This window comes from Chiloscyllium punctatum, chromosome 24 (genome assembly GCF_047496795.1).
Source record: "Chiloscyllium punctatum isolate Juve2018m chromosome 24, sChiPun1.3, whole genome shotgun sequence".
NCBI lineage: Eukaryota > Metazoa > Chordata > Chondrichthyes > Orectolobiformes > Hemiscylliidae > Chiloscyllium > Chiloscyllium punctatum.
The window spans coordinates 44,112,156-44,140,008 of record NC_092762.1 but is presented as its reverse complement, the minus strand read 5'-3'; the positions used below and the strand labels follow the sequence as shown (position 1 = coordinate 44,140,008).

Sequence of the window (27,853 nt, the reverse complement as noted above, 5' to 3'; positions counted from 1 at the left end):
CAAGAGTTTCATTTTTAGATAAATCTTTGCTATGAAAAGAAAATTACCAATGTAACTCTGTCCAGTGTAAAGAACTTGGAATTTCTGGGACTGTTGTGTACAAAATCCTAGTTAGCTCCTACAAACAGGAATCTGTTATATCAACAAAAACAAATGCTGGCCCCTTCTGTTGATTCTGAACATTCCTTTCTTTTGACAAACTTACAGAGCATTTTTGGAAGTAAACAATTATTGTTTTGAATTCATGCTGGCTTGTGAGGTTTACATCTTAGAATTTTCTAAAGCAATTGTAAAGGTAAGTTTTATACTTCCTCTGGACCCATCTTTTGTTTCAAGCCCCAGGACATCTCTGCAGGAGTTCCTCAGGCCAATGCCCTAGTCCCCACCATGTTCAGCTACTTCATCAATCATCTTCCCTCCATCATAAGATCAGAAGTTGGGAGTGGGGGGGTGGTGCGATCGTTCACTAATTATTGCACAACATTCAACTCCATTGGCAACTCCTCAGATACTGAAGCAGTCCATGTACAAATGCAACTAGGTCTGACAATGTTCAGACTTGGATAAGCGAGCAACATTGATGCTACACAAATGCAAGGCAATGACCACCTCCAACAAGAAAGAATCTAACCACTGCACCTGAAGTCCCACTAAATTCCCCACTGAAACCCCACTAGCATTATCCTGAGCTTGCCATTGACCAGAAACTGAAATGGACCAACAGAATAAATACTATGTCTGCAACCGTAGGTGAGAGGTTGGGGGCTTTGCTGAGTCACTCACTGCTGACCACCCCCACAAACCCCCCCCACCCCCAACCCCCTCAAAATATGTCCATCATCTACAAGGCACAAGTTAGAAGTATAATGGGATACTTCCCACTTGCAAAGATGAGTGCAGACGCTCAACACCATCCAGTCTTCAAGACTGACACTTCCAGGGATCCTTCCATATCCGCCACAAATTCACCTGCACCTCCACACACATCATCTATTGCATCTGCTGCACCCGATGTGGCCTCCTCTATATTGGGGAGACAGGCCGCCTACTTGCAGAACGTTTCAGAGAACACCTCTGGGACACCCGGACCAACCAACCCAACCACCCGTGGCTCAACACTTCAATTCTCCCTCCCACTCCACCAAGGACATGCAGGTCCTTGGACTCCTCCATCACCAGACCATAGCAACACGACAGCTGGAGGAAGAGCGCCTCATCTTCCGCCTAGGAACCCTCCAACCACAAGGGATGAACTCAGATTTCTCCAATTTCCTCATTTTCCCTCCCCCCACCTTGTCTCAGTCTAATCCCTCGAACTCAGCACCACCTTCCTAACCTGCAATCTTCTTCCTGACCTCTCCACCCCCACCCCCACTCTGGCCTATCACCCTCACCTAAACCTCCTTCCACCTATCGCATTTCCAACGCCCCTCGCCCAATTCCCTCCTCCCTACCTTTTATCTTAGCCTGCTGGACACACTTTCCTCATTCCTGAAGAAGGGCTGATGCCCAAAACGTCGATTCTCCTGCTCCTTGGATGCTACCTGACCTGCTGCGCTTTTCCAGCAACACATTTTCAGCTCTGATCTCCAGCATCTGCAGTCCTTACTTTCTCCTTCAAGACTGACACTCCAATCATTAATTTTATTCCCACCGATGTTTACTACCAATAGCATGTACCCTTTACAGGATGCATTGTAGCAACTCACTGCAGAACCTTCAGCTACATCTCCAAAATCCATGACCACTTCCATCTAGAAAGACAAGGGCAGCAGATAAACCATCACCTGCAAGTTGCCCTCCAAACTACTGACTTGGAAATGTGTCCCTTTACTGTCACTGGGCCAAAAAACTGGAACAGCTTTCCTCACCTCACTGTGTTGTTCCTACATTCCAGGGATTATCGTGGCTCAAGAAGGAAGACCATGAGCAACTTCTCCAGGGCAACTGGGGATGGGATTAAATCCCAACCCAGGGGAAGCTCATATCCAACAACTCAAAACACTGAGAAAGAACATTTCCTTCATATATAGTTGCACTAGTGTCAAATCCAGTGACTATAAAACTTCAATGCGCAAATCCAAAAACCTGTCCAATAAAGACCAAAGACCTCCCAACAAAATCTGTACCTGAGACCTGAATCTAATACAGTTTCCATTTCCACAGGAACAGGCAGAATTTGAATGAAAACTGCATAGTATGTTAACTATTTGATAAAGATTGGTAAGAGTAGCACATAATTTTATTTGTTCCAGTTTTTTTTATGTACTTTCTTTCAAAAATGGTGATCTAAGGCTTCCTTCGGCCCCTGGGTAGTCAGTCTGACTAAATCTGGCCAGGACAGCAATGATAATAACCATTTCCTGATTGCTTTAACTGGGCAATCCTTCTTTGATATATTTTACAATTTAACATGATGCGACGACACTTCCGAGTGTGATGTCAATCTGTCAATTTCAATTTCGACATCTGAATATGTATTCCACAAATGCAGTATCGAGAGAACCTTACAACGAGGGTGGCTGAGTGCTCAGGATGGGCTGTGGTGGCATGTGGAGGTTGTTGGGCATGCACCGATGATGCTGGTGGTGGCAGAAACCATGTGCCAGTGAACTGCATCTGCACAACTATTCCTCATAACTGTGCAGACTCAAAGGGGCCAACTAACCTTCTTCTGCACTGTGGGGCCTGTATGATTCCTGGTACCTAGCCGATCAGCATCACGAGTTACAGAGTTGTTAGAATATTTGCCCCATAATTTCCCTGTGGTGACTGGTGGTGGTGGAGTGGTGCTTGGGGGGGGGGGGGGGGGGGGGGGCGTGGTGACAGGTGAGCTTCACACAACCTTCCTGCCACTGCCTGGCTCCAAATTAGGAAGGTTGGTCTACCCATCCCTCCAACACCAGATGCCCTTAGTGGGTAACTGATGCCCACTGATGGGTCTTATCAGGTGGCATATCATGTGAGAAGGCCAATCTCTGTTGGGCAATATAGTCAAATAATAAAACAAAATCTTATTGAAAGCTAGAGCCGGGAATGTGATTGTGAAACTATCATTAATTAGAGTGAAAGCCTTAACTAATTCATCCTTCAGGGGAGGAAGTCTGCCATTTTTATCCAGTCTGGCTTACATGTGGCCCCAGCAATGGAGCTGACTGTTTTCTACCCTCTGAGAAGGGCAGTAGATGGTGGCTTGTTCAGTGACAGTCACAACCCAGGAAAGAATGGGAAAAGAGAGGCTCTGAGCATTGACTGTCAGGGAGGGAGATTATTTTGAACTTGAAAGTGGTAAAGTACAGAAATTCCAGAGTGAAATCTGGATTAAAAGGAATAGCTATGAGGCACCTTCTTTGCAGCCATAACTTTGTATTCCTTACTCTGTTCAGACACCCTATAATCTTTGCATGTTATGATCTGCCTGTACTGCATGTAAAACAAAATTTTTCACTGTACTTAGGTACACGTGACAATAATATATCAAATCAAGATTGCACAGACTAGACTTATTGTGATGCTTAAGTTGGTGAAGAAGTCCAAAAGATTGGAATACACCTATTTCCACTGGCTGAGGGAGTCAAGAGTGAGGGTGAATGGCCATTAAAGAAGCAAAATACCACTAGAGGGTAATGTCAGGAGTTACTTCACTCATAAGCTAGGGAATTCTACAACTCTCCCTCGTAAATAGCTGTTGTATAGGTTCAAATGCAAATTTCAAAACTGATATTTTTAACTTTTGTGATTATAGACAGGGAGGTGATGTGATCTGCATTCAACAGTTGACTGACTGGATGTTTTATTTCAATGTCTTTGTGACATTCACCAAAACCATTCTGGCTGATCTAAAAGCTCATCTCAAGTAGCGGCTTCTTTAAGATACAGGACTGAATTACAAAATGGTTTGTTATTGACAGCATTTCCTCAGCATGCAGAGGCCTTCACTCCACAAGGAAATAATTTGTGGCTGTTTATACAAACTCCGAGGATAACCTCATGCAAGCCACCAGCAGTTTCCATATCAGGATGAATTGTGTATTGTAAATCTGTTGTTCTCATTCAGAAATGTGACAGTTTTTCTGAGAAAAATTGGCTTCCTGAAGCATACTCCAAGAAAAGCACTTTCTGCAGTTTATTTTGAATACTTCTACAAAGCATATCGGGGCAAAGTTCTCTTATTCCAAAATCCTTTCTGAAGGGGTAAGTACTTGGACTTTTGCAATGCATTTGTTATGTAGCTTCAAAGAGTTGGACTTAGTCAAAAGTTTATGATATTCTCTGTGTGTTACTGTATGAATAAAACAGGGTGCCCCATCAGTTATTTGTTAAAAACAGTTAGAAACTATTCTGCTTCACGCTCAATGACCACACTTGAAGGCCATTATTTCCTCCCTCCCCTTGATAGTGTGAATGGCCATCACCTTTTGGAAAGTATTGGTCAGTTTGAATTAAACTTTGGATGTATAATAAATGCTAACTGAAGCACTGCAATCCGAATATGTATCAGATTCTCTGCACAGTTTCCTGTGGAATGTAAATATTCACGCAGAGTAGTTGGGCTGAATGACCCCTGCATTTCTTTCATGGAATTCTATTTAATTCTTACAATCTGATTTGAATGAGTAATGGATCATCTGTATTTGTAATATTGCTATGATTTGAGTGTGTAATAGACATTGACTAATAACATTCAACTGAATTTCCATTGGATCCTTTCAACCAGCTCCTCTGTTCCACACAGTCCATCCACTCTGCGACTCTTGGGGCTCAGATGGTTACCATCTTCTTTATTTCTGAAAGCAGCTCAACACTTCAGTTAAATGTGTCCCTTGCAATATATTCTCTTTGATATAAATCCATGTCCCTTGTGTCTAATAGTTGCTTTTCAGTTCACAGGTGTCTAAGATTCATCAATTCGGAGACATACCTGATTCAAGATGTACCTGAAGCTGACTATAATTCTCTGTGCTATAATAGTGCTGCTTCATATCATTGACACAACAGTGGGGCAAGCCATTGGGGATGGTGAGTTGTACCTTTATAACTGCAATAAGGATCTAACCAGTTGATTTTTAAAATAAAATTACCACATTGTAGCATATGCAACACTTTTGGATTATTTTTAAACCATCTGAATATGTTATGACATATCTCTGGAGTAGACAAGATCTGAACCCAGGCTGTCTAGCTCAAACATAAGGATTCTACTGCTGCACTACAACAGCCCCTATTCAAACATTGTGAGCTGGATAGGATTGAAATAAGCAGCTTTCTGATCTGGAGCAAGACATATTACCATTGCTCCACAATACTTCATCAGGGCATTACAGAAGCTGTTGCCAGCTACTTATTGGCTTTATTATAACCCACAAGCATTGCCTAATAAGGGAATTGAGAAGGATCAATGTAGAGCTTGCTAAATGAAGTTAAACATCCAATTTGCACAATCTGTTTCATTTCTATTCTATCTCCTTAAAAGGCATCTTCAGAGAGACAAGGTGACATGGAGACAAAGTTTTGACATTCAGAACAAGAATTCTGCAAATTATTAAAGGCAATAATTTAAAAGATTAAGAAATATGAACGAGATTAGCACAAAAAGTTCCATTTTTTTCACTCACCTCTCCTCCAAGGAACTGGCAGCTATTAAGCTATTTCAGTTTCCAGGTCTAAGTGTAGATATTGAACATAGGAATTTGACTGTGGATTGCCTCACAGCATGTCCTTAATCTTCCCTAATCTGATGTCACCACACTTGCTATGTTCCAAAAGGGCAGTGATCATGAGTGGGAACTGTCTACTGTGTAATATGGGATTGTGAATACTTAGGCATACTGAGGATATTTGCAGTGTTGCCAAGATGCCTTCATCTAACTCACTCCAGTGTAATGATTGGGGTTTGGTCCAGTAGTGTACCATGTAAAAAGCAGGAGAGACCGAGTTAAAATTTCACAGTAAAATGGCATAAATGATTCAGTTCTGCTAAACCGTCAGTATTTGTGCTTGTATTTCAGATGTTGCCAAACAGTATGGTCAGATTGGAGGAAGTGTCACACTCACCTGTGACAACACAGATAATGGAGCAGTTGAATGGAAGCTGAATGATTCAAAAATCATTCAGACCAGAAATGTGGAACTAACAAGAACAAAACTCATTCTCTTCAACATCAATGTGTCCCAGGAAGGGCAATACAGATGTCACAATCCAGAGTCAGGCAAAATTTACAGAACAATCTCATTGATGTTAGGCTGTAAGTTTAAAGCTAGTTTCATGAAGCTTTTTGTCATTCAATGTTATTCCTTGGCAGAGTTTCTCAGATTGTGGAAATCTCAGCAAATCCACACACGCTGAGGTTTAATGGTCACTTTCACCACCTCCAGGAAACACCATCCACACAAAGGTGTCATAGTGGCTCGGCAGTTAACACTCCTGCCTCACGGGAACCGGGTTCAATTCCAGCCTCAGGTGTCTGTCAGTTTGGAGTTTGCATATATTCCCTGCATCTGTATGGGTTTTCTCTAGATGCTCTGGTTTTCTTCCACAGTCCAAAGATGTGCAAGTTAAGTGGATTGGCCATGGGAAATTGACTAGGCTAGGTGGGTTAGCCATGGGAAATGCAAGGTTACAGGGATAGGGTAGGGCAGTGGGTCTGGGTGGGATGCTCGTTGGAGAGTCAGTGTGGTCTTGATGGACCAAATGGCCTGCTTCCACACTGTAGGGATTCTACGATTGGGTCCTTGATTTGCACCCATCTCATTTACATCCATCAGAATTGTACCTACTTAACTTACATCTTCCTCAGCTTATACACTCACAGATTACACCTACCTGATTCTCACAAGCCGAATTTTCTCACTCATGCTTTGCATCTGTCCAATTTACATCCACAACTTACATACTCACACATTATACCAGCCAAACTTACAGCAACCTATTTGACATACTCACAATTTGTAACTGCTCAATTTTCAGCAACCTAGTTTACAAGCGCATGATTTAAACCCACCCCAATTTACGCCCTCATGTTTTATACACTTTCCCGAGGTACAGTCACAAAATTTATAACTAAGGCATGAAATTCCATCACAAAATTTATGACTAAGACATGAAATTCCATCACACAACCTTTGTTGAACTGATACCAGTTAAAGGGTGTGGAACACAGCCAAGCATTCATAATAGGATTCCAGTGCCCAGCTATGCCAACAAAGCTGCTAGAATGGAATAGATTACTTTTGAAGCAATGGAAACATTTGTCACCCAAATGTTGAAACACTAAAGCCTGCTCTTAAACCTTTTTTCATTTGTGAAATGTTGGCACTGCCAAGCTAGCATTTATTCCTCATCCCTAATTGTTCAAAGGGCAGATAAAAATCAACCACATTGTTTTGGGTCTGGAGTCATACATAGACCAGACCAGGTAAGGATAGAAGATTTCTTTCCTGAGGGGTATTAGTGACCAGATTTTTTAAATGACATTGGCAGTCGTTAATTGGTTAACAATATACAAATATTTTAATTCCAGATTTCATTCTTACAGATCATTCTGCTATGACACGTGTTTTGTTAACATGAATTCATTATAACGTGATTGACGAATTGGGGCACTGTTTCTAAAGTGCGAACTTTTAAAACACGGTTACATGACCAACACTGTTAAAAATCACACAACACTGGGTTATAGTCCAATTATAGTCCAATTGGTTTATTTGGAAGTACTGGCTTTCAGACCACTGCTCCCTCATTGGGTAGCTGTAGAGCAGGATCATAAGACCCAGAATTTATAGTAAAAGATAATGTGTCATGCATGCAACTGATATGATGTATTGAACAAACCTAGATTGTTGTTCAGTCTTTCAGCTTTTAGAATGAGTTGCAGATTTCTGTTCATTAAGGTGTAAATCCCAGAACTTCTTTCAAGTCACATTCTCAAGATAGCTTAAGGTTTTATAAAAAAATGGTGACATCTCAGCTCAAACATTACATTAAAGGTGTGAGGTTAGAGTCTGTCTGTATCCCAATCTTGAGTCAGACTCTTCTATTTTCCAAGTAGCAATGTATAAAATGTTACATGGATTGCTTAGTACCACTGGCTGGGTGACAGATTTGCCATGCAGAGTGGGGTGTTTAATTCCCATAAAGACTATCTTCTCAACCTTAGCTGAGGTGTGATAGCCCTTGCATAAACTCCCCACCAGCCACCCATCTCTCTAATGAAAGAGCAGCCAATTATCCCCCAAGACTGTAGTGACTTTTACTGTCTGTGCAGGAACTGATGGCATTCAGTCCAACACTGATTTTACATGTTGGAGAAATTTATCCCTTCAGACAGCAATTACTGTTGCCTATCCCTGTGGCCTTCCTCTCTGGAGAGTTTGTTGAAAATAACCCCCTTTTCCCCTCCACACTTCACCCCTTTCTCCTCCCCACCGCTTCCATGTTACCATTTGTGATTTAATAAATCCAGGGAAGAGAAACTGAAGTCACTGCTACTCCATATTTTTAGTGATACAATTTCTCATTATCATTTCCGAATTGCAGATCCACCCGGAAAGCCTCAGGTCACCTGTCAGTCAGTGAGATATCCTCTGAATGTGGTCTGCTTGTGGAAACTGGAAAACCAAACCTACCTTCCCACACGCACCACTGCCTTATACAGGTACGAGAATTCCAGTGTCTGTTTCCTCTGGAAGGGGAAGTAATATTGTGGGAACATGAAATCTGTATTGTCACTAATCCAGGGGAGAGAGATTCAGGAGGAGCACAGAAGCTATGGGAGCGTAGACACTTTGTCACAGGGAGATCATGTCTTTTTTGAAAGGGTAAAGGTTGGAAATCTCAAAGGAGAAGAGGAAGAATAAATGTTTGGACTCGAGTTAAAATAAAGCCAATCAAACATTTAAACGAAGATGTTATATGGGACTACCCAATAGCATAGTCAGAACAGACTCAGAGAACTGTGGTTGACTCCATTAACCATCCCACGAAACCATAGGAAAGGTGTAGATACAGTGAAGAATAACATGAGCACTCTCAAATGTGCAGAGCACCAACTATGAGGAATGACCAAACTTTACATCTGGAAAGTAGGTCAGTGATGGGAGGAAGAAGCTAGCCAGCTTGGTTGCTGAAGACATAAACACATGAATTAGCATCAAAGTAAAGGTAAAGGTCAAATCGCCATAGTCTTACCAGACCATAGGGCTGTTCTCTCATTAGAGAGAGAGAGAGAGAGAGAGAGAGAGAGAGAGACAAGTGGTGGTGGCTTAACCTCAGGGTCACCATGACTCAGGAGAGGGGAGAGGTTGAGAAGCAAAGTCCCTCATGCTAACACGCAAATTAGCTTAACATCAAGAGAACAGGATTCAATTCCCATTCCAGCTTAGTCAGACCCCAAACCTGCCCCTTTCTCAGCCAAAAGAGTCACCAAGGGTCGTCTTTCAGGCAGTAAATCAATGAAGTGTGTTTGGAGGGAAGGATGCACTGAGTATATAATATGGTATAATAATATATTGTCTAAGGAAATGAATGCTGAATATTTGATGTAAACTATATAGAGGACTGATACTTAGATGAAAGTAAATAAGAACAGTTCTCAGAAAGAATATTTTACTAAAAGACTGCTAAGTGTTTGGAATAAGATGTGAAGTGGAGGTGACAGCATTGGACTAGATATTGAAGTGAGTTAGGATTAGGATTAGGGTTGCGGTTAGGGTTAGAGTTAGGATACACAGGATCAGCATCTTCTGAGCTGAATAAGCTTTCCTGTTTTGAGATGATCCACTTCCTCTTCCTGGTGTAAACCTACCACCTCAGAAAGGTGCAACTGGGAAGTGGATACAGCAGGGAGGAAATCCTGATTTCAGATAAACACTGGATGGGTCCCTTCTCTCTTGCTTCACCAGGACCCATTATTTTATCAGAACATTTCATCGTGCTATTGATCGTGACACACTCAAAATCCTGGAATGAGATGTGAACTCACAACCTTTGCGTTTCAGAAAGATGACTCCGACTGACTGATAGAGTTCAAGTGATTGTGGAATGCAGAACCAAGAAAACAGCAATAATGCAGTTTTATCTGTCAAGGATTTTATGAGAAATTCTCACATAAACAATAATGTTTCTGTATTTTAAAGATATGGAGTTGAAGATCTCAAGCAGTGTTCAACTGCAGAGGAATTGCAAGGCAACTGCACAATCGAAGGCATCCAACTCTTCTCAAAGATTTCCTACACAGTGAAGGTGACAGCAACGAACCCTCTAGGATCCAGATCGACTATTACACAATTTATCGTGGAGAAGATAAGTAAGTGAGATTTGCCTTTTTCACTGTCAGACATGTGTATTTGTCTCGATCTATGTCTTCAGTTATACCACAACCTATGACCTATCTCGCAACCTATGGTCTATGTCTGGAAATGAGCTGCGTAACCTTGATCATCAATACTTTACCTGTTAAGTAAATGAGTTGTTATTTGCAACCCAATGTGTTGAGCTAACAGATAAGGGTAACACGGTGGCACGGTGGTTAGCACTGCTGCCTCACAGTGCCAGAGACCTGGGTTCATTTCCCACCTCAGGCAACTGTCTGTGTGGAGTTTGCACATTCTCCCCGTGTCTGTGTGGGTTTCCTCCCACAGTCCAAAAATGTGCAGGTTAGGTGAATTGGCTATGCTAAATTGCCCGAAGTGTTAGATGTAGGGGAATGGGTCTTAGTTGCTCTTCGGAGGGTCGGTGTGGACTTGTTGGGCCGAAGGGCCTGTTTCCACACTGTAAGTAAGCTAATCTAATCTAACCAAGTCAGAGAAAATTCATTAAAGTATTGTTCCTCATGAATTCGAAATGCATGGTTTTGGAGTGGGATTCTAATTGTCTCTTTTAAACACAGTCAAGCCAGATCCACCGACAGAAGTCAACATTTCTCCAATACCCAACCAACCAAAGAAATTATTGTTGCAATGGAAGCCGCCTGTCACGTGGCCTGATCCCAATCTGTTTCTGTTGAAGTACAGAATAATGTACTGGCCCAAGGGATCAACCAGATATCAGATGGTAAGGACAACTTCTCTGGTTATTGGTTGAAGGGATAAATCATTACACCAGAACTGAAAGTTTCTCGTGATCAGGAAAGTTTGTATAAGTTAAGGGTCTGTTTCCATGCTGTACATCTCGATGACTCTATAAGACAAGGCTAAGGAGTGTCCTGATGGAGTGATTAAAATGATACAAGGACAAGACAATGAGATATTTCAGTTATGAGGAATTCCATCTGAGTGATCTGAAATATGAAATGATCACTGATAGACTCTTATAAACATGAATACTTCTATCATCTTCCCCTTATGTCCATAAGCAGAGTGTTTTAATTTTTAAAAAATGCTCTACTCAGTTTCCTAAACACCTTCATTTGTGAAATGACTGATGGCAACCAATCATAAGTATTAATTATTCGCATTCAAACTTGTGGCGGTCTTTGCAACTCCAGACACAAATGAGAGAAACAAGAAATACAAGTGTTTTGCAATGAAGAATATTAAAACTACTCTGTTGACATTTATACACATAATTGTTAAGAAAACATTTGAGGGAGTGAACCTTCAGACTTGCCCACGCTAGTGTAGCTGGAGTGTCAGAATTCCTTTAAGGTTGGAGGTGATGAAGCAAATTGGTGTCATTGAATAGGGACTCAGTCTGCTCTGCAGAAAATATTGTGGCGAAGTGGGAATGCCTCCATCTCTGTAGCAGATTTGTCCATGGTTCAAATCCCACCTTCAACAGAAACATGTCAGGCCATACCTGAACTGGCTGATTAAAAGAAATACAAGGAACCTCCTGAAAGTCAGGCTTTGGAAAAGATTAAGCCTGGGCCAAGCTTAGCTACCAAGCCTGAATCCTTCTTCCTGTTGAAGGTATTGTTGCAAACTTGCTTGGATGTTAAAAGTAGATGGAGGTAAGGGCTTGGAAATGTGCAATTAAAGCTCTTCGAAGATCAGAGGTGTTTGGGTCATATAACATCCATGGATGAGTCAGTTAGATCAATGAGCAAGTAACTATGTCTCTGGTTAAAATCTAGTGCTCGCTTTATGAATTCATGGAGGCTGTTAGTGCCTCTTCAGTCATAATTAATATCAATTAGATCTCTTCGTTATCAATCCCAATCTAGAGTCAGAGGTCTGTAGCTTGCTTTTGTCTTGTGCTTTGCAATTGGTCTGCACAATGGGAGATGTGAAGTCCCATCAACCAATTAGGAAGCGAACTCCCAGATGATTGACCTACAGGTCTTGCGATCAGCAAGTGCAGAACTCCATTTGGTCCTGATATTGGGATCCCAAAGCCAGTGGGAAAGTCGAGCACATGTGAAGTTGCCAAGAGCCAACATATATTATTGGCTAGGAGAAAGTGAGGACTGCAGATGCTGGAAATCAGAGCTGAAAAATGTGTTGCTGGAAAAACGCAGCAGGTCAGGCAGCATCCAAGGAGCAGGAGAATCGACGTTTCGGGCATAAGCCCACCAAAGAACTTTTGTCATAGTTAAGAAATAACAGTTTGAAGAATGAATTATTTGGCCAATAACCATTTGCTCCAGTCCATGATCTACCTGTTCATGCTTTCAAGTGAAACCCCTACATTTAAGAATAAGTTCTACTTACGAGGTAGTACAGACTGGATAACTTTGTGTTATCCAAGGAACTGCATGTTAATAGGGACTGTTTTGTCATAGACTATGTGCCAAAGATAACATTGGCAATACACAAATGCTGTTTTTCCCTCACCAATTGAAAATATTATTCTCTTCATTCCTGTATCAGAGTGCTGTAACACAACCGGACTCATACCATCCTCCTGTTTGTAAAGGTATTATTGCAAATGTGAATGAAATTTGTTTCCATCAGAGTTTCTTTAAAGTTAGGAAAAAGACTGTTCCAAGCAATTTGCATTGGACATAGCCTCTTACTGAGTGATCTCTGTCAGACAACAGGTCAAATTAAACATTTTGTTGGGAGTATGTGCTTTTACTCAGAGGTATCAGCAGCTCAACGACATAGACTGAGAAATAAACTGTGCCAAATCTACTTATTCAGTTCACTACTACCCTCCCAAATGAATTCATCAAAACCCAGTGAAAAACCTGCAGCCAGTTTGGGAATTATTAAATTGGAAATGTGTTTGGTTCTGACTGTCCACTCTCACTATCTCCATATCAGAATTCAGAAATTGATCTGTGTTGTGAAGTTGCAATGTGATCTGAGGATCCTGGGCCTTGGTGTTATCTGTTATCCATTAACTTGACCTGGATAATCCAAGGAGTGACAATTATAGTTGGATTGCCATTCCGCACTCATTTTCCAAATTATTAATGAGCTCCATGTTTCTAGCCAGGAATTCTGATACTGGCTCCTTTGGAAGTGCAGAGTGTAGTTGAAATGAGCAGTGGTACAAAATAGTTGGGAAAGGGAAGTCAAACCAAACCTCTTTCTCAGCAGTCAATGGGCCATTTTCTGAGAGTTGAATATCCAGCAACACAGCCAGACACTTGACAGCTGCTGTGAAGGAGTAGATTTGTAAAACTAAACACGGAGTCAGAGTGCCAATTGGTTAAGTTGTTAGGGTGCCAGAAGGATAGGATGCCAGCAATGCAGTGTGCTAGGGTGTAAGGTGCAATGGTGCCAAGTGTCAGGGTGCCAGATGGATAGGATGCCAGGAAAATAGTATACTAGGTATGTAAGTTGCAAGGGTGCCAGAAAAAAAAGATGTCAGGTGGGTTGGGTGCCAGGTGAATAATGGAATGCTTAATGTAGGTTGGGGTTGGTAGTGTGCCAGTAGGGTGATAGGTTGGGAGAGGGGAGCGGTGGGTGGGCTGATGGAGCGTCATGGGGTGTAGGTTTGTGGGGGTGTCACTTCCTCAGCATCCAGGCCAGGTGAGAAAAAGAAGTGTAAGATCTGGAATGATGATTGTGTATGTGTGTGTGTGCGGGTGGTGGGGGGAAGGTGATGGAAGCTGGAGGGGCTGGAGGAATTTGTTTTGGGTTGGTCACTATGGAGGAGGAGTGGTTATCAGGAGCCTGGCAGTGTAAAGGGTTGGGGCAGGTGTAATTTGACATCAGCGTAATAGTTGCCAAGGAGTTAACCCAAGTTTTGAATTCTGTAACCATCTCTGGGTAAGTATTAACTTAACAGGAGTGGACCTTCTGAAAAATAAACTTCAACTTCGGAGAATTCAGTAGGTTGTGCTGCTGTTCAGGTTAATTGTCTGAAATTAAGGGTTTTGTTTTTGGAGGCTTACAGATGCAGGGGAATGGTCCTCCAGAAACTTCATTTTCCTGGGCATCTCCCATTCTACAGGATCCCAAATTATGGTGTGCTCCAATGACTACCTGGCCATTCGAATATCTGGGCCATTATCTTCAGTTGTTATGTTACCTTTAGTCTTTGATGACTTGGCTCCTCCATTCTTTTCCAACCCACAGATTGAGATCAATGATCAAACCAGCTATATCCTGAGTGGCCTGCGATCCAGAGCTGTATACTTTGTAAAAGTTGCAGCAAAGGATTTTGTTGACAATGGCATGTTCAGCGATTGGAGTCCGACTGTTTCCGCACGCCTGTGGTCAAACTGAGGGATGAAACCGTCTGTGCACTGATGCCTCTGAAGTTAAAATTGACAACAAACGTGATAATTCTAATGAACTTCCATCAAAAGAGCAGGAACAAGAGATAAAACACCTCACTGAAATAGAATTAAACACTGCACGTAGCCCTCATGCTTTTTATGATGCATTTTTTCATTGCAAATCTTTTCCTAAATTGTGTAAAGTATATAATCTGTTATTTTTGATACAATCATTCAGTGGTTATGTTACTGGATCAGTGACCAGAGGTTTAGACTAATACTGGGAAGCATAAATTCAAAGCATAAATGCTGGAAAATTTAAATTTAGTAAGTGAGTAAATCTGGAATAAAAAACTTGCATCAACAATGACAACTGTCAGATTACCAGATTATTTTAAAAACCTGTCCAATTCACTATTAACCTTCACCGAAGGAAATCTGTGGTCCTTCCACAGTCTAACTTACACACGAGGCGAAAGTGAGAACTGCAGATTCAAGAGTGTGGTGCTGGAAAAGCACAGCAGGTCAGGCAGCATCTGAAGAGCAGGAAAATGGATGTTTCGGGCATAAGCCCTTCATCAGGGGTTGACACATGACTCCAGATCTAAGGCAATGTGGTTGCCTCTTAGCTGCTCTCTGAAGTAGCAGAGCAAGCTATTTATCTGTATCAATCCACTACATCAATGTTGTGTAGCTTTAAATCAAGTAGATTCCAAGACGTTGATCTATGCACCAGAAGTGATACAAAGACCAGTTGACCCTGCATTGTCCTCCTCATGAAGATCTGGGAATCTGTGCCAAAATTGAAGATGTTCTCCCACAGACAAGTGAAGTGACACTCTGACAAAGTCATACTAGCCAAAACATATCTTTCAGCCAAATCCCAGTCTCCTCAGTCAGCATGCCTGGAAATGTCTCATTCCACCTACAGGATCAACTCACCAGCTGGGCCCATAAGACCATGAGAAATGGGAACAGGAATAGGCTGTTTGGCCCCTCGAGCCTGCTCCATGATTCAATAGGATTATGGATGATCTGACATTCTTGGTGTCCACTTTCCTGCCTTTTCCTCATAACTGTTGATTCCCTTACTGATCAATAATCTATCTATCTTAGCCTTAAATATACACAAGGACTCTGCCCCACAGCTCTCTGTGACAAGGAGTTCCAAAGACACTCAACCCTCTGAGAGAAGAAATTCCTCCTCATCTCAGTCTGAAAGTGATGCTTCTTTATTCTGAGACTATACCCTCTGGTCCTAGACTTTTCCATGAGGAGAAACATCCTCTTAGCATTTACCCTGGCAAGCCACTTAAGAATCCTGTATGTTTCAACCAGATCACCTCTCAGTTTCACTTCCAAACTCTAATGAGTAGAGTCCCAATCTGTTTAGCATTTGCTCATAAGACAATCCCTCCATACGCAGGAGCAGATCATCCTAGCAAACCTTTTTGGAACTGTCTGGAATGAAATAATATCTTTCCAAACTGCTCATAGTATTCCAGATGTAGTCTCACAGTTGCAGTAAGACTTCTCTATCCTTATACTCCTACCCCCTTGAAATAAGGGCCAATGTTCCATTATACATCTTCATTACCTGCTCTTCCAATGTGCTAGCTTTCTGTGTTTCATGTACAAATCCCTTTGTGTTGCAGCTTTCTGCAGTTTCTCTCCATTTAAACAATATCCTGGTTTTTTTTGTTCTCCCTTCCAAAATGAACAACTTCATGTTTTCCCACATTATACTGCAATGCCATGCTTATACGTTTTGCTCACGCAACCTATCAATTTCTCTCTATAAGTTCTTTGTATCCATCTCACAAATTGCCCTTCCACCTAAATTCGGGCCACCTGCAAATTTGCCTACAATACATTTGCTTCCTGTCTCCAAGGCATTAATATCTATTGTAAACAACCATGGTCATGGCAGAATAATGATATACAAATTGGAAGCAGTGATATGAGGAAGTCATTCAACAATGACTCCAAATATCATGTAGTACAAGAAATGATGGGCAAAGAAACCTAACCCTAACCCACCTCTCTTAGATGATCAATCAGTATTGGAAAAGGTATTAAGGGTAACAAGGGACAAAGTAAACTGTGGGCAGGGGACTCCAATGTCAATCACCAAGAGTGGCTTAATGACATTGCTGGTTGTGCTTGCCAAAAGAAATGGACTGGATCTGTTTCAGATAGTGAGAAAGCTCACATGAGGGAAAGGTTACTTCACCTTGTCTTCACCAACCTCCCCATCTAAGTACTAGTAGGAGCAACTGCTGTGAAGTCCTCATGGAGTCCGTGTGAATACCTTACATTGTGTTGTATGACAGTACAACCATACTGTTTGCCTTCTTAATTACTTGTTGTTCCTGTATGTTAACTATCTGTGATGCATGTGTAAGAATCCCTCTGAATATCAACATCTCTCTGTCTCCCAAATATTAAAAACTACTTTGCTCATGTATGCAATATGACAAAATTGGTTAATTTCACATTATTCAATCTCTCACATTCTTGCCTTGTTCAATAATTGGTCTATAATACTTGGCAGCCTGTACCTTCCCGCTAAGCTTCTTATTGTTCACAAACTTGGATACATAATACCTTGTCCCTTCACCTAAGCCAATAACATTGATAAATTGCTGAGGTCCAATCACTGATCTTTATAACACTACTTTAGTTACAACCTGACAACCTTAAACACACCCTCAACTTTCTATCCATTAACTAATCCTTAACCTGCATGAAGATATTCCTCTCAAATCCATGAGGTCTAATATTGTGTAATCTTTCCTGTGGCTCCTTAGTGAATGTCCTCTGAAAATTATGTTAATTTATATTATTTCATGTTTCCTTGAAGTAAGACGATTGAGGAATGATCTGATTGAGATGTGTCCAACTGTAAAGAGATTTATTCAAATAAATATGAAGAATCGATTTCCCACTGGCAGTGAAATCCAGGCGGTGGAGTTGGTGGAGAAGGGAAGAATTATAAATTAAAGTTGGGGGAGACATATAATGTATGTATAAATGTAAATATGAATATAAATGTAAGTATACGCATCAATTTATCTACTTGGTGACGGTATGCAGTACGGTTCTTTGTAAACATTCATGTCAGGTGCTGAAAAATCAAGTAAAAAAGCAGGTGAACTATCTTTATATAGTGGTATTATTCTAGTGGGACTAATTTGGTTTGGGAACATGGTCAGCATGGAATAGTTGGACCGAATGGTCTGCCTCCATATGGTATCAATCTATGACTCTAAAAAGGAAGTATGTTTTTCTCACAATTTTGGCAAAAGTAGAAGTCTGCAATACTCTGTCCATTATACGATGTTGAGGATGCTCGAGTCAATTGGAGCTTGCAAAGTGGATTTGTTGGTTGACATTATCAAGGTGGATGGGACCAAGGGGAGTGAATAGTGTTACAGATCAGCCATGATCCATTTGAAGGACTGAGTAGTCTGGTGGGACCGAATGGTCTTCTCTTGTTCGAAATGTTGCGAATTGGGCACCTGACACTCTGTGGTCAACTCTTTGCTTCAAAATTATACTCAAAACTGGGTTGGTTTTCAGAAGTGCTGAGACTATTTACACATTTTTGAATGTAAAAAATTTACAAAAGACCACAACTGAGCAGAGTTTCAAAGTGTCAATGTTTCAAAGAAACATTTCTGCACTGAGAAACATCCTTGATATACTTAAGAATAGCACTTACACAATTTGAATAATACACCATAAAATATATTCTGCCAAAAAATGTTAAACACTTTTAGCCACTGTAAGCCATTGTAATGCTCTTATGAGCAATCCAATTTTAAATATCTGAAAATTATCTTTAAAAGCTCTACAGTATTTATGAGTAACCATGGTGTAGTATCTTGTTACCTGTAATATCAAACAGTGGTTAATTGAATCAGAACGTGGCCAACTTTGAAGTGGAATCAATCACTTGAGTGACTTTTGTTTAAATCATAGAATCCCAACAGTGTGGATGCAGGTCATTCAGCCCATCAAGTCCACACTGACCCGCCAAAGATCATCCCACCCAGATCCATTCCATCCATATAATCACACATTTCCCATGGCTAATCCACATAACCTGCACAGCCTGGACACTATGGACAATTTAGCATGGTCAACCTACCTAACCTGCGCATCTTTGGACTGTGGGATGAAACCAGAGCACCTGGAGGAAATCCACACAGACATGGGAAAAACATGCAAACTTCATACAGACACCTGAGGATGGAATCAAACCCAGGTCCCTGGAGATGTGATGCAGCAGTGCTAACCACTGAGCAACCATGCTGCTCCCAAATTATTTTGCAAATAATTGCAAGAAAGCAAGGAAATGCTAATTGTGTTTGATATAGTTTGTGACTAAAATTCTGCCAAGGTCTTTTGTACTTGGGTGACTTATATAATACACATTTTTTTGAAAACAAACAGTTTCTAAATAAATCTCTTGCCCTGCATCTGGCAGATTCTAGCACATGCTTTCATCTGCTGAATCATAAAATGCTGTTAAATTTATTAACGTTGCTGAATGAGTTCATTTTTAAAAATACATTCATGGGATGTTGGTGTCACTGCCTGGGCCATCATTTATTATCCACCTCTAATTGCCCTTGAGAAGATGATGGTGACTTGCTTCTTAACCACTGCAGTACTTGGGACGTTGGGAAGGTGATGCACGAGGTTGGTTCAGTGATTTTGAAGGGACGGTGATGTACTTCCGAGTCAGGATGCTAAGTGGCTTGAAAGAGAGCTTGCAGATGACAGTGTTCCCATGGGACTTCTGCCCTTATCCTTCTAGATGGTAGAAAGTGCTATTCAAGTATCCTGGATATGTTGCTTTAGTGCATACTGTGGGTGGTAGACATTGCTGCTACTGAGTGTCAGTGGGGAAGGGAGTGAATGTTGAAGGTGTTAGATGAGATGCCAACCAAGTAGCTGTTTTATCCTGGATGGTGCCAAGCTCTTGAATGTTATTGGAGCTGCACCTATCCAGGCAACTGGGGAAGATGCCATCACTCTCTTGACTTGTGCCTTGTGTCAGTGTACAGGCTTTGGAGAGTCAGATGAGTTAGACCTCTGACCTTATGTTGTACTCACAGTACTTAAATGGATAGTCCAGTTCTGTCTTTTTTCAGTAGTAACTTCTGGGATACTAATAATGTTGGCTTCATTATGATAAAGCCACACTGAATGTGAGAGGTCAATGGATGGCTTTTCTCTTTCTGGAGATGGACCTTTCCTGGCACTCTGTGGAATGAATATTATTAACCACTTATCAACACAAGCCTGAATGCTTTTTTGCTCTTGTTGCATTTGAACATGGACTGCTTCAGTATCTGAGAATTGCAAATGGTGCTGAACATTGTGCAATCTTCAGCAAATATCCCCACTTCAGACCTTCAGATGGAGGGAAGGTCATTGATGAAGCAGTTGAAGATGGTTGGGCCTAGGACACTACACTGAGGAACTGCTGCAGGGATGTTCTGGAGCTGAGATGACTAATCACCAACAATGACAACTACCTTTCTATGTGCCATGTATGATCCAACTAGTGGAGAGTTTTCGCCCTGATTTCAATTGACTCCAGCTTTGCTAGCTTCCTTGATACCAGATGGGCAAATTTACTTTGATGCCAAGGCCAGTAACTCTCATATGACCTTTGGATTTCAGCTCCTGTGTCCATGTGAATGTATGAATTTGGAGCAGCACTAGACCATACAGCCCTTTAGCCTGTTCCATCTTTCAATAAGATCATGACTGATCTGATTGTAAGATCAAATCCATATTCCTACCTAATCCTAATAACCTTTCAGACACTTGTTTAACAAGAATTTATCTTGTTAGATGGATTACAAGATATTATTATATATTAAGGTATACGATGCTTTACAATTATCCAAGATTCTGCTTACACCATCTTTTCAGGAAGAGAGTTTTAAAGACTCATCACCTTTTGAGAGAAAGAAACCTCAACTTTTCAATGTTCAGTCCCTTATTTTTAAACTTTGACCCCTAGATCAATATTCTCCCATAAGAAGGAACAGAGTCTCCATACCTACCCTGTCAAGACCACTCAGGATCTTACATGTTTCAGTCAAGTTGCCTCTTACTGTTCAAAGCTCCCATGAACTCCTAACCTGTCCATTCCTAATAAGACAACCCGTCCATTAGGTATTAGTCTGATAAAACTTCTGTGAACTGTTTCTAGCACACTTATACCCTTTCTTAATTAAGGTGACCACACTACTCCAGATTCGGTCTCACCAATGCTCTGTTTTACTGAAACATAATTTCACAAGCTTTCATTCAATTCCCCTCACAATAAACAATAGTATACTATTAGCTTTACTGGTTACTTGCTACACCTTGCTACACCTATACAATGTCTCCCCTGATTCATGCACAAGGAGACCCAGATCCCTCTGCATTCTCTCACTGTTTAGATCATATGATTTTTCCATTTTCCTGACAAAGTGGACAATTTCACCTTTCCCATTCATTTGAAGTCATACTATTGAGCCACTCTTGGTGATAGCTATTGAGGTTCCCAGCCAAAATACATTCTGTGCCCCTGCTACTGTCAGTGCTCACTCCAAATGCTATTCAATCAATGCTCGCCAATGCTTTGTTTAACTGAAACATTCATCAGGGTAATCAGTAGATTTCTTTGCTCATGTATGACCTGATGCCATAAGACTTCATAGGGTCTGGAGACAATATTGAGGATTCCCAGTATAACACCTCCCAACTGTATACCACTGTGCTGCCTATCTGCTGGGGCAGGCCATACCCAGAGATGTTGATGGTGTTGTCTGGGACATTGTCTATCAGGTATAATTCCATGATAATGTGTGTGTCAAGCTGCAGCTTGACTTGTCTGACAGACAGCTCTTCTAAGTTTGGCACAAGCCCTTACTATTCATTTTACAATTGTACCTGCCTTCACCACTTTATCTGGCAGCTTGTTCCACACATGCATGACCCTCTGTGTGAAAACATTGCCCCTTCAGGTCCCTTTTCAATCTTTCCCCTCTCACCTTAAATGTATGCCAAAAGGTTTTGAAGAAACAGTTGGATCACTGTCTCAGTTTTACTGATGAATAAGGGGTACAGTGAGGTTCCATATTGCATCTCAATACCATTTTCTCCAGGGACATATAGAACATAGAACAGTACAGCACAGTGCAGGCCCTTTGGCCCTCGATGTTGTGCATAAAAGTTCAACTTGAAACTGTGCAGGGCATTTTTCAACCATCCTGGACAGCCATGTGATACAGGTTACAGGCCTCATGATTAAATCGGTGAGACAAAAATACTGCACAGCAATGTGTTGGTCAGGCATCGGGGATCTTGGCGAATGTCTATGGATGTTGTTTCTATGGACTTCTTGAAGGTTTTTGTTACAATCCCCCATAAGAGACTGTTAACAGAGGTAGAAGCCCATGGAATTGAGGGCAAATTACTGACATGGCTGGGAAATTGGCTGAGTGGCAAGTGACAGAAAGTAAGGATAATGGGTAGGCACTCAAATTGGCAGGATGTGACCAATGGTGTCCCAAAAGGATCTGTGTTAGGGCCTCACTTATTCACGTTATTTATTATTTTTATGGACCAGACCGGACCCCCTCAAAATATTTTGAGAAGGGACCCTAGGCCCCAACATTTTCTTATTTTAAAGATAGATGTGAAATGCCATGTTCCAGGTGTCATGCAATCTCGGCAAACTATTTGATGTTCATCAAAACACAATTTATTTAAACACTGTAGTTAAAATACAACCAAAGAAAGAAGAATCGAGTGTAGCTTAACTTTATTGGAAAACTTAACAGAATAATTGATACGGTAGCTATTACTAATTAAGGTTAGATTCCTTGCCGTATGGAAATAGGCCCTTTGGCCTAACAAGTCTACATCTACCCAGACCCATACCCTTAACCTATATTTACCGCTGACTTGGCAATTTAGTATGGCCAATTCACCTGGCCTGCACATCTTTAGATTGTGGGAGGAAACCAGAGCACATGGGGAGAATATACAAACTCCACACAGACTCCACCCAAGGCGGGAATTGAACACAGGTCCCTGCCACTGTGAGGCAGCAGTGCTAGCTACTGTGCCACCCCTGACTGATTAATTGTTCCAATACAGTAACATCCCATAAACACACCGGTTGGCAAAAAAGGGAAATTCAGACACAGATTCTCACTTACATTTTTCCAATCCAGGAAGAAAGCAACATCAAGAGAAAATTCAGAGAGCTTAGCAGCCAGGAGACACTTCTTGATGCTTCCAACTCTGATGAGACCCCAACAGCTTCTGATGCTGCTGATAAACCAAAACCCAGAGACCCTGATCTGAGAGAGCTGGCCATACCCATTCAGGCAGTTCAATAAAAACCAAGGCCTCCTCAACCCCTGTTTACTCAAGTGGTGTTCGCTAGTCAGCTCAGTGCCTCAATCTCTCTCTTAAAAGAAACCAGGACAAATAACTTCTCAAAGCTGCAGTATCATCTCATTAATGACTTAGATAATGGCATATATCAAAATTTGCTGATGAAACAAAGTTAAGTGGTGTTATAGACAGTGTAATGATAGCATCAAGTTATAAAGAGATATTAATAGACTGTGTGACAGGGCAAAGAATTCATATAGCACATTTAACAAAGAAGAATATTCAAGTTGCTTCACAGATGTGTTAATTGAAAATTTGTCACTGATTAGGGAAGATTAGGGCAGACGACTAAAAGCTTAGTCCAAGAGGTCAGTTTTGAATGCACCTTACACAAAGTAAAAGTAGGGTATTCAGATTGAAATATGTGATCAACTATTCATAAAGAACCCAATTCCATTCAATTGTGCACAGCAAGCTCCCCAAACTCAGTCACACCTATTAGACTCAATGCAGAGAGAAGTAGATTGAGAGTTTGACACAACTCAGATACAGAGACTTCAGTGGATTCCACAGACTGTGTGACAGTAGACTGATGAGCGTCATACAGCCATTGTTCCGTAGGTGGGCAAGAGAGGAGGCCACAATATAGGAAAGATATTACTAAATTGGAAAGCGTTCAGAAAAGATTTACTAAGATGTTGCCAGGACTGGAGGGTTTGAGATTTAAGGAGAGGCTGGGACTTTTTTCACTGGAGTGTAGGAGATTGAGGGGTGATCTTATAGAGTTTTATAATATAATGAGGGCATTGATATGGTGAAAAACCAAACATATTTCCCTGGGCAGGGGAGTTCAAAGCTAGAAGGCACATTTTTAAGGTGAGAGGAGCAAGATTTAAAAGGGCATGAGGGGCAACCTTTTCACACAGAGGGTAGTTTGTATGTGGAATGAACTGCCAGGGGAATTGGTACACTTGTAGAGTCATAGAGTCACACAGATACACAGCACGGAAACAGATCTTTGTGTCTAACTCATCCATGCCGACCAGATATCATAAATAAATCTAGTCCCATTTGCCACCATTTAACCCATATCCCTTGGAACCCTTCTTCTTCATATACCCATCCAGATGCCTTTGAAACACTGTAATTGTACCAGCCTCCACAATTTCCTCTGGCAGCTCATTGCATACTCACATCACCCTCTTCATGAAAAGTTGCCCTTTAGGTCACTTTTAAATCTTTCCCCTCTCACTTTAAACCTATGCCTTCTTGTTTTGGACTCACCCACCCCACTCATGATTTTTATTAACCTTTATAAGGCCACTCCTCAGCCTCTGACGCTCCAGGGAAAATAGCCCCAGTCTATTCAGCCTCTCCCTATAGTTCACACCCTCCAACCCCGGAAACATCCTCATAAATCTTTTCTGAACTCCTTTCAAGTTTCACAAGATCCTTCCTATAGCAGGGAGTCAAGAGTGTGTTGCTGGAAAAACACAGCACGTCTGGCAGCACCAAATCTGACCTCCAGCATCTGCAGTCCTCACTTTCTCCTATAGCAGCGAGTTAAATCATTTAAAAGACATTTGGACAGGTATATGTATAGGAAAGGTTTGGAGGAATATGGGCTGAATGCAGGCAAATGGGACTAGTTTCATCATGAACCGAAGGGTCTGCCTCATGCTACATGACTCTATGACTCGATGACTCTAGAACTATGGCAGATAGATATCAATGTAAACAAGTATGGGGTTATCAATTTTGGACCAAAGAAGGATAGATCAGGGCATTTTCTAGATGGTATAAATTTAAACACACTGAATGTCCAAAGAGACTTGGATGGTTCAATTGCATAGATCCTTAAAATGTCACAAACAAGTGCAGAAAATAATCGAAGAGTTAACAGAATACCGGTCTTTATATATAAAGAGGACTGAAGTACCAGGATGTAGAAGTTATGCTGCATGTTTTACAAAACCCTGGTTAGACTCCACATAGAGTGCTGTTGGCCTTGGAGTGAGTACAACGTAGTTTTTGCAAGAATGATACCAGGACTTCAGCAATTAAGTATTGAGGAGAGATTATACAAAGTAGGACTATTTTCTCTAGAATTTAGAAGGTTAAGTGGTGATCTAATCAAAGTCTTCAAGATGTTAACTGAAAAAGGCAGGGTAGATGAAGGTAAACTACCTCCATTGGTTGGCAATTCTAGAACTTGGGGACATTGTCTGAGAATTAGGGCCAGGCTGTTTAAGAGAAATGTTAGGAAGCATTCTGCACACAAAGGGTGAGAATGGTTTGGAACTCTGTTCCACAAGTGGCAGTGGATGCTGACTCGATTGTTAATATAAAAATCTGAGATTTTTTTCACAAAACAAAATTTGAGGCATTAAGGGATGTGGACCAAACACAGGTAGATGGACTTAAGCCACAGATCAGCCATGTTCTCACTGGATGGTGGAACAGGCTCGAGGGGCTGAATGGTCTGATCCTATTTTCAAATGTTTAATGAAAGCAAAGTGTTTTTAAAATTGTTTTAAGCATAGCACAGATCTCTGGAGCAAAGGATCTAGATGAAACAAAGTAGCAGATAGATAAATGGGTATGGAGTCTGAATAAAGGCAGAAAAATAACCATGGCAAGTGGATGAAGGAGTTTGGGAGCTGGCATAAGGAGCTCTGGGGATGGTGTAAGAAGCTCAGTGTTTGGTTTATGGAGTATGGGGGTGATGTAATGAGCTCGGGAGATGCAGTAAGGATATCAGGGAGTTGGATGTGGAGTTTGGGTGTGGAATAAGGAGCTCAGGAGATGGTACGTAGAGCTCAGGAGATGGTAAGTGGAGCTCAGGAGATGGTAAGTGGAGCTCAGGATGGTATATAGACCTCCAGGGAATGGTATATAGAACTCAGTGGGATGGTATAGGAAATGCAGGGGTCAGGAGATGGTATCGAGAACTCAGGGGGATTGTATATAGAGCTCAGGATGGTGAAATACAGACCTCCGGATGTGATATATAAAGGGGATGGTATATGGAGCTCAGAGGTGTGGTAAATAGAGCTCAGGGGATGATATATGGAGTTTTGTGGGGAGCTAGTATTTGTAGCTCAGGGCATGGTAAATGAAGTTTGGGGGGTGGTATATGGAAGTCAGAGGGATGATTTGGAGTTCGGCGGATGGTATATGAAGCTCGGAGGGGGATGGTGTACGGGAGCAAGAGTCCCTTGTAGATTCCTGGTCTTGGAAACCATACTCTGGATGTCACAAGTGTGAGTGTCTCAATATGTAATAATGATTGATAAAAGGAAAGAGAAAAGATAAAAAGTAAGAGGCGATCACTTTATGTACAGATATTAAAAGAAAGAAATACAACTTTCTTCTGGAATAAATGGCTGACTCAAACTAGTCAGTTCAAAACAGCTCCCCCTGGTCCATACAACATCCAGTCTCTGAATAACCTTGCACAGGGTGGATCCCACAACCCTAATCTCCCTTTCTCTATAATCGTCAGTGGTTGACTTGTCCACTCCAGATGCAGCATTGAATGCTGGTTCCTGTGTCCATTTAAATCCAATAACTTGCTCCATTCCAGCCTTCTGAGGTCTCCATTCAGACTTTCAAAAAACACAAACCTGACAAGCTTAATTTCTTGTCAAATGCTTCGCAGAGGAATTGTGAGGCCTCCAGACTGAACAGGACTCATACTGTTTACCCATTCTTGTCTCCATCAGTCAGGCTGCACTGGTCATTGATCTAACAATCTCCCCTGACTCCACATCATCGCTGACCAGCCCTTGCGAAAGGTTATCCATTGTCCTAGTTTGTAGTTCAAAGATCAGTGAATACAATAACAATTGATTCTTGTTCAGCAATAAAAAAAACACATGTATTTTTTCAAGTCCATCGAGATCTAGAAACAGTGATATAGACAAATCAACAGCCGTGGATGTAATCTGCTTTGACCAGCATGAAAACAACGAGGAGTTGTTTGAAATTCCATGGTTTATGATATTACTACTGATTGCATGAATAATTAATTAAAGCAAAGGACAAATTAAAGCAAAATTTTAAATCCTTGTCTACAAAGTAGCATTTTAAAAATTCAATACTGGTTTAACACAGTTTGTATTAATAATAGAAGCAAAGCAAATATAAAATAGTAAAGTACAAAATTCAAATACTAATGATTAAGGGTTGGGCATATATTGAATACAGCATTCGATAAAGAAGTACAGGATTTGAAAAATGTAATTCAGGGGTTGGATAAAGAAACACAGGGTCCTCCACACTAAAACCTCCAAATGACGCCTTTTACGCAGTAATTAGTGCATACCAGTCAGAGATACTGAACTCTTAAATCGGGGAGAGGGTGGAGAATGAGATCTGGGGTAAACTGTAAGGATTTCTTACAGACTGATGCAAGGGATAACATTGCTAATTCTGAAAGGATGGCCTGATATTGAAGTTGCACTTGGACCTTCTGAAGCCTAGCTTCTTAGACAAGAGCATAAATGGGGAAACCTGCAATTCCACAGTTGTTGTTCCTTCCCCTGGCCATCAGGATGTAGCCAGACTGGCCCCAGTGTTGTCCCCAGCTGAAAGAGAAATGTAGACAGAAAGGAATTGTAAAGGAAGGATGAAAAAATCAAACATAAAAAAGTTCACTCTTTGCTATCACAGGTTTGGGATATTTTCTTCCCAGGGAGAATTTCCGCATTTTTTCACAATTTCTGACCGCCTGCTGTAACAGTGCAGGATGAAATGGTGACACTCAGTTGCATCAAGATTATGGTACAGAAACAGTTGCTGCAATGTGTCTCATCCTAATTCAT

At 41.3% G+C, this 27,853-nt stretch overlaps 2 protein-coding genes across 3 annotated transcripts in view; one reads left to right on the top strand and one right to left on the bottom strand.

Annotated features, from left to right (window-relative positions):
- The first annotated feature begins 4,004 nt into the window (after positions 1-4,004).
- Positions 4,005-15,588, top strand: LOC140494507 (interleukin-27 subunit beta-like). 2 transcript variants are annotated; one of them, XM_072593761.1, is made up of 7 exons: positions 4,005-4,194; positions 4,884-5,019; positions 6,009-6,245; positions 8,537-8,654; positions 10,135-10,304; positions 10,887-11,050; positions 14,467-15,588. In XM_072593761.1, exons 2-7 carry the CDS (start codon positions 4,932-4,934, stop codon positions 14,614-14,616), a joined length of 927 nt encoding a protein of 308 aa, XP_072449862.1. In that variant the 5' UTR covers positions 4,005-4,194; positions 4,884-4,931; the 3' UTR covers positions 14,617-15,588. The 2 variants fall into 2 exon arrangements, with proteins under 2 accessions (XP_072449862.1, XP_072449863.1); XM_072593762.1 differs by lacking the exon at positions 14,467-15,588 and adding an exon at positions 12,162-12,472.
- Positions 15,589-22,431: 6,843 nt separating this feature from the next.
- LOC140494506 (cathepsin K-like) overlaps positions 22,432-27,853 on the bottom strand; it is a 31,098-nt gene continuing 25,676 nt past the window's right edge. Inside the window, exon 8 of the mRNA XM_072593760.1 lies at positions 22,432-27,616. Coding sequence (XP_072449861.1) covers positions 27,517-27,616 — 100 coding nt within the window. The 3' untranslated portion in view covers positions 22,432-27,516. The remainder of the gene's footprint in view (positions 27,617-27,853) is intronic.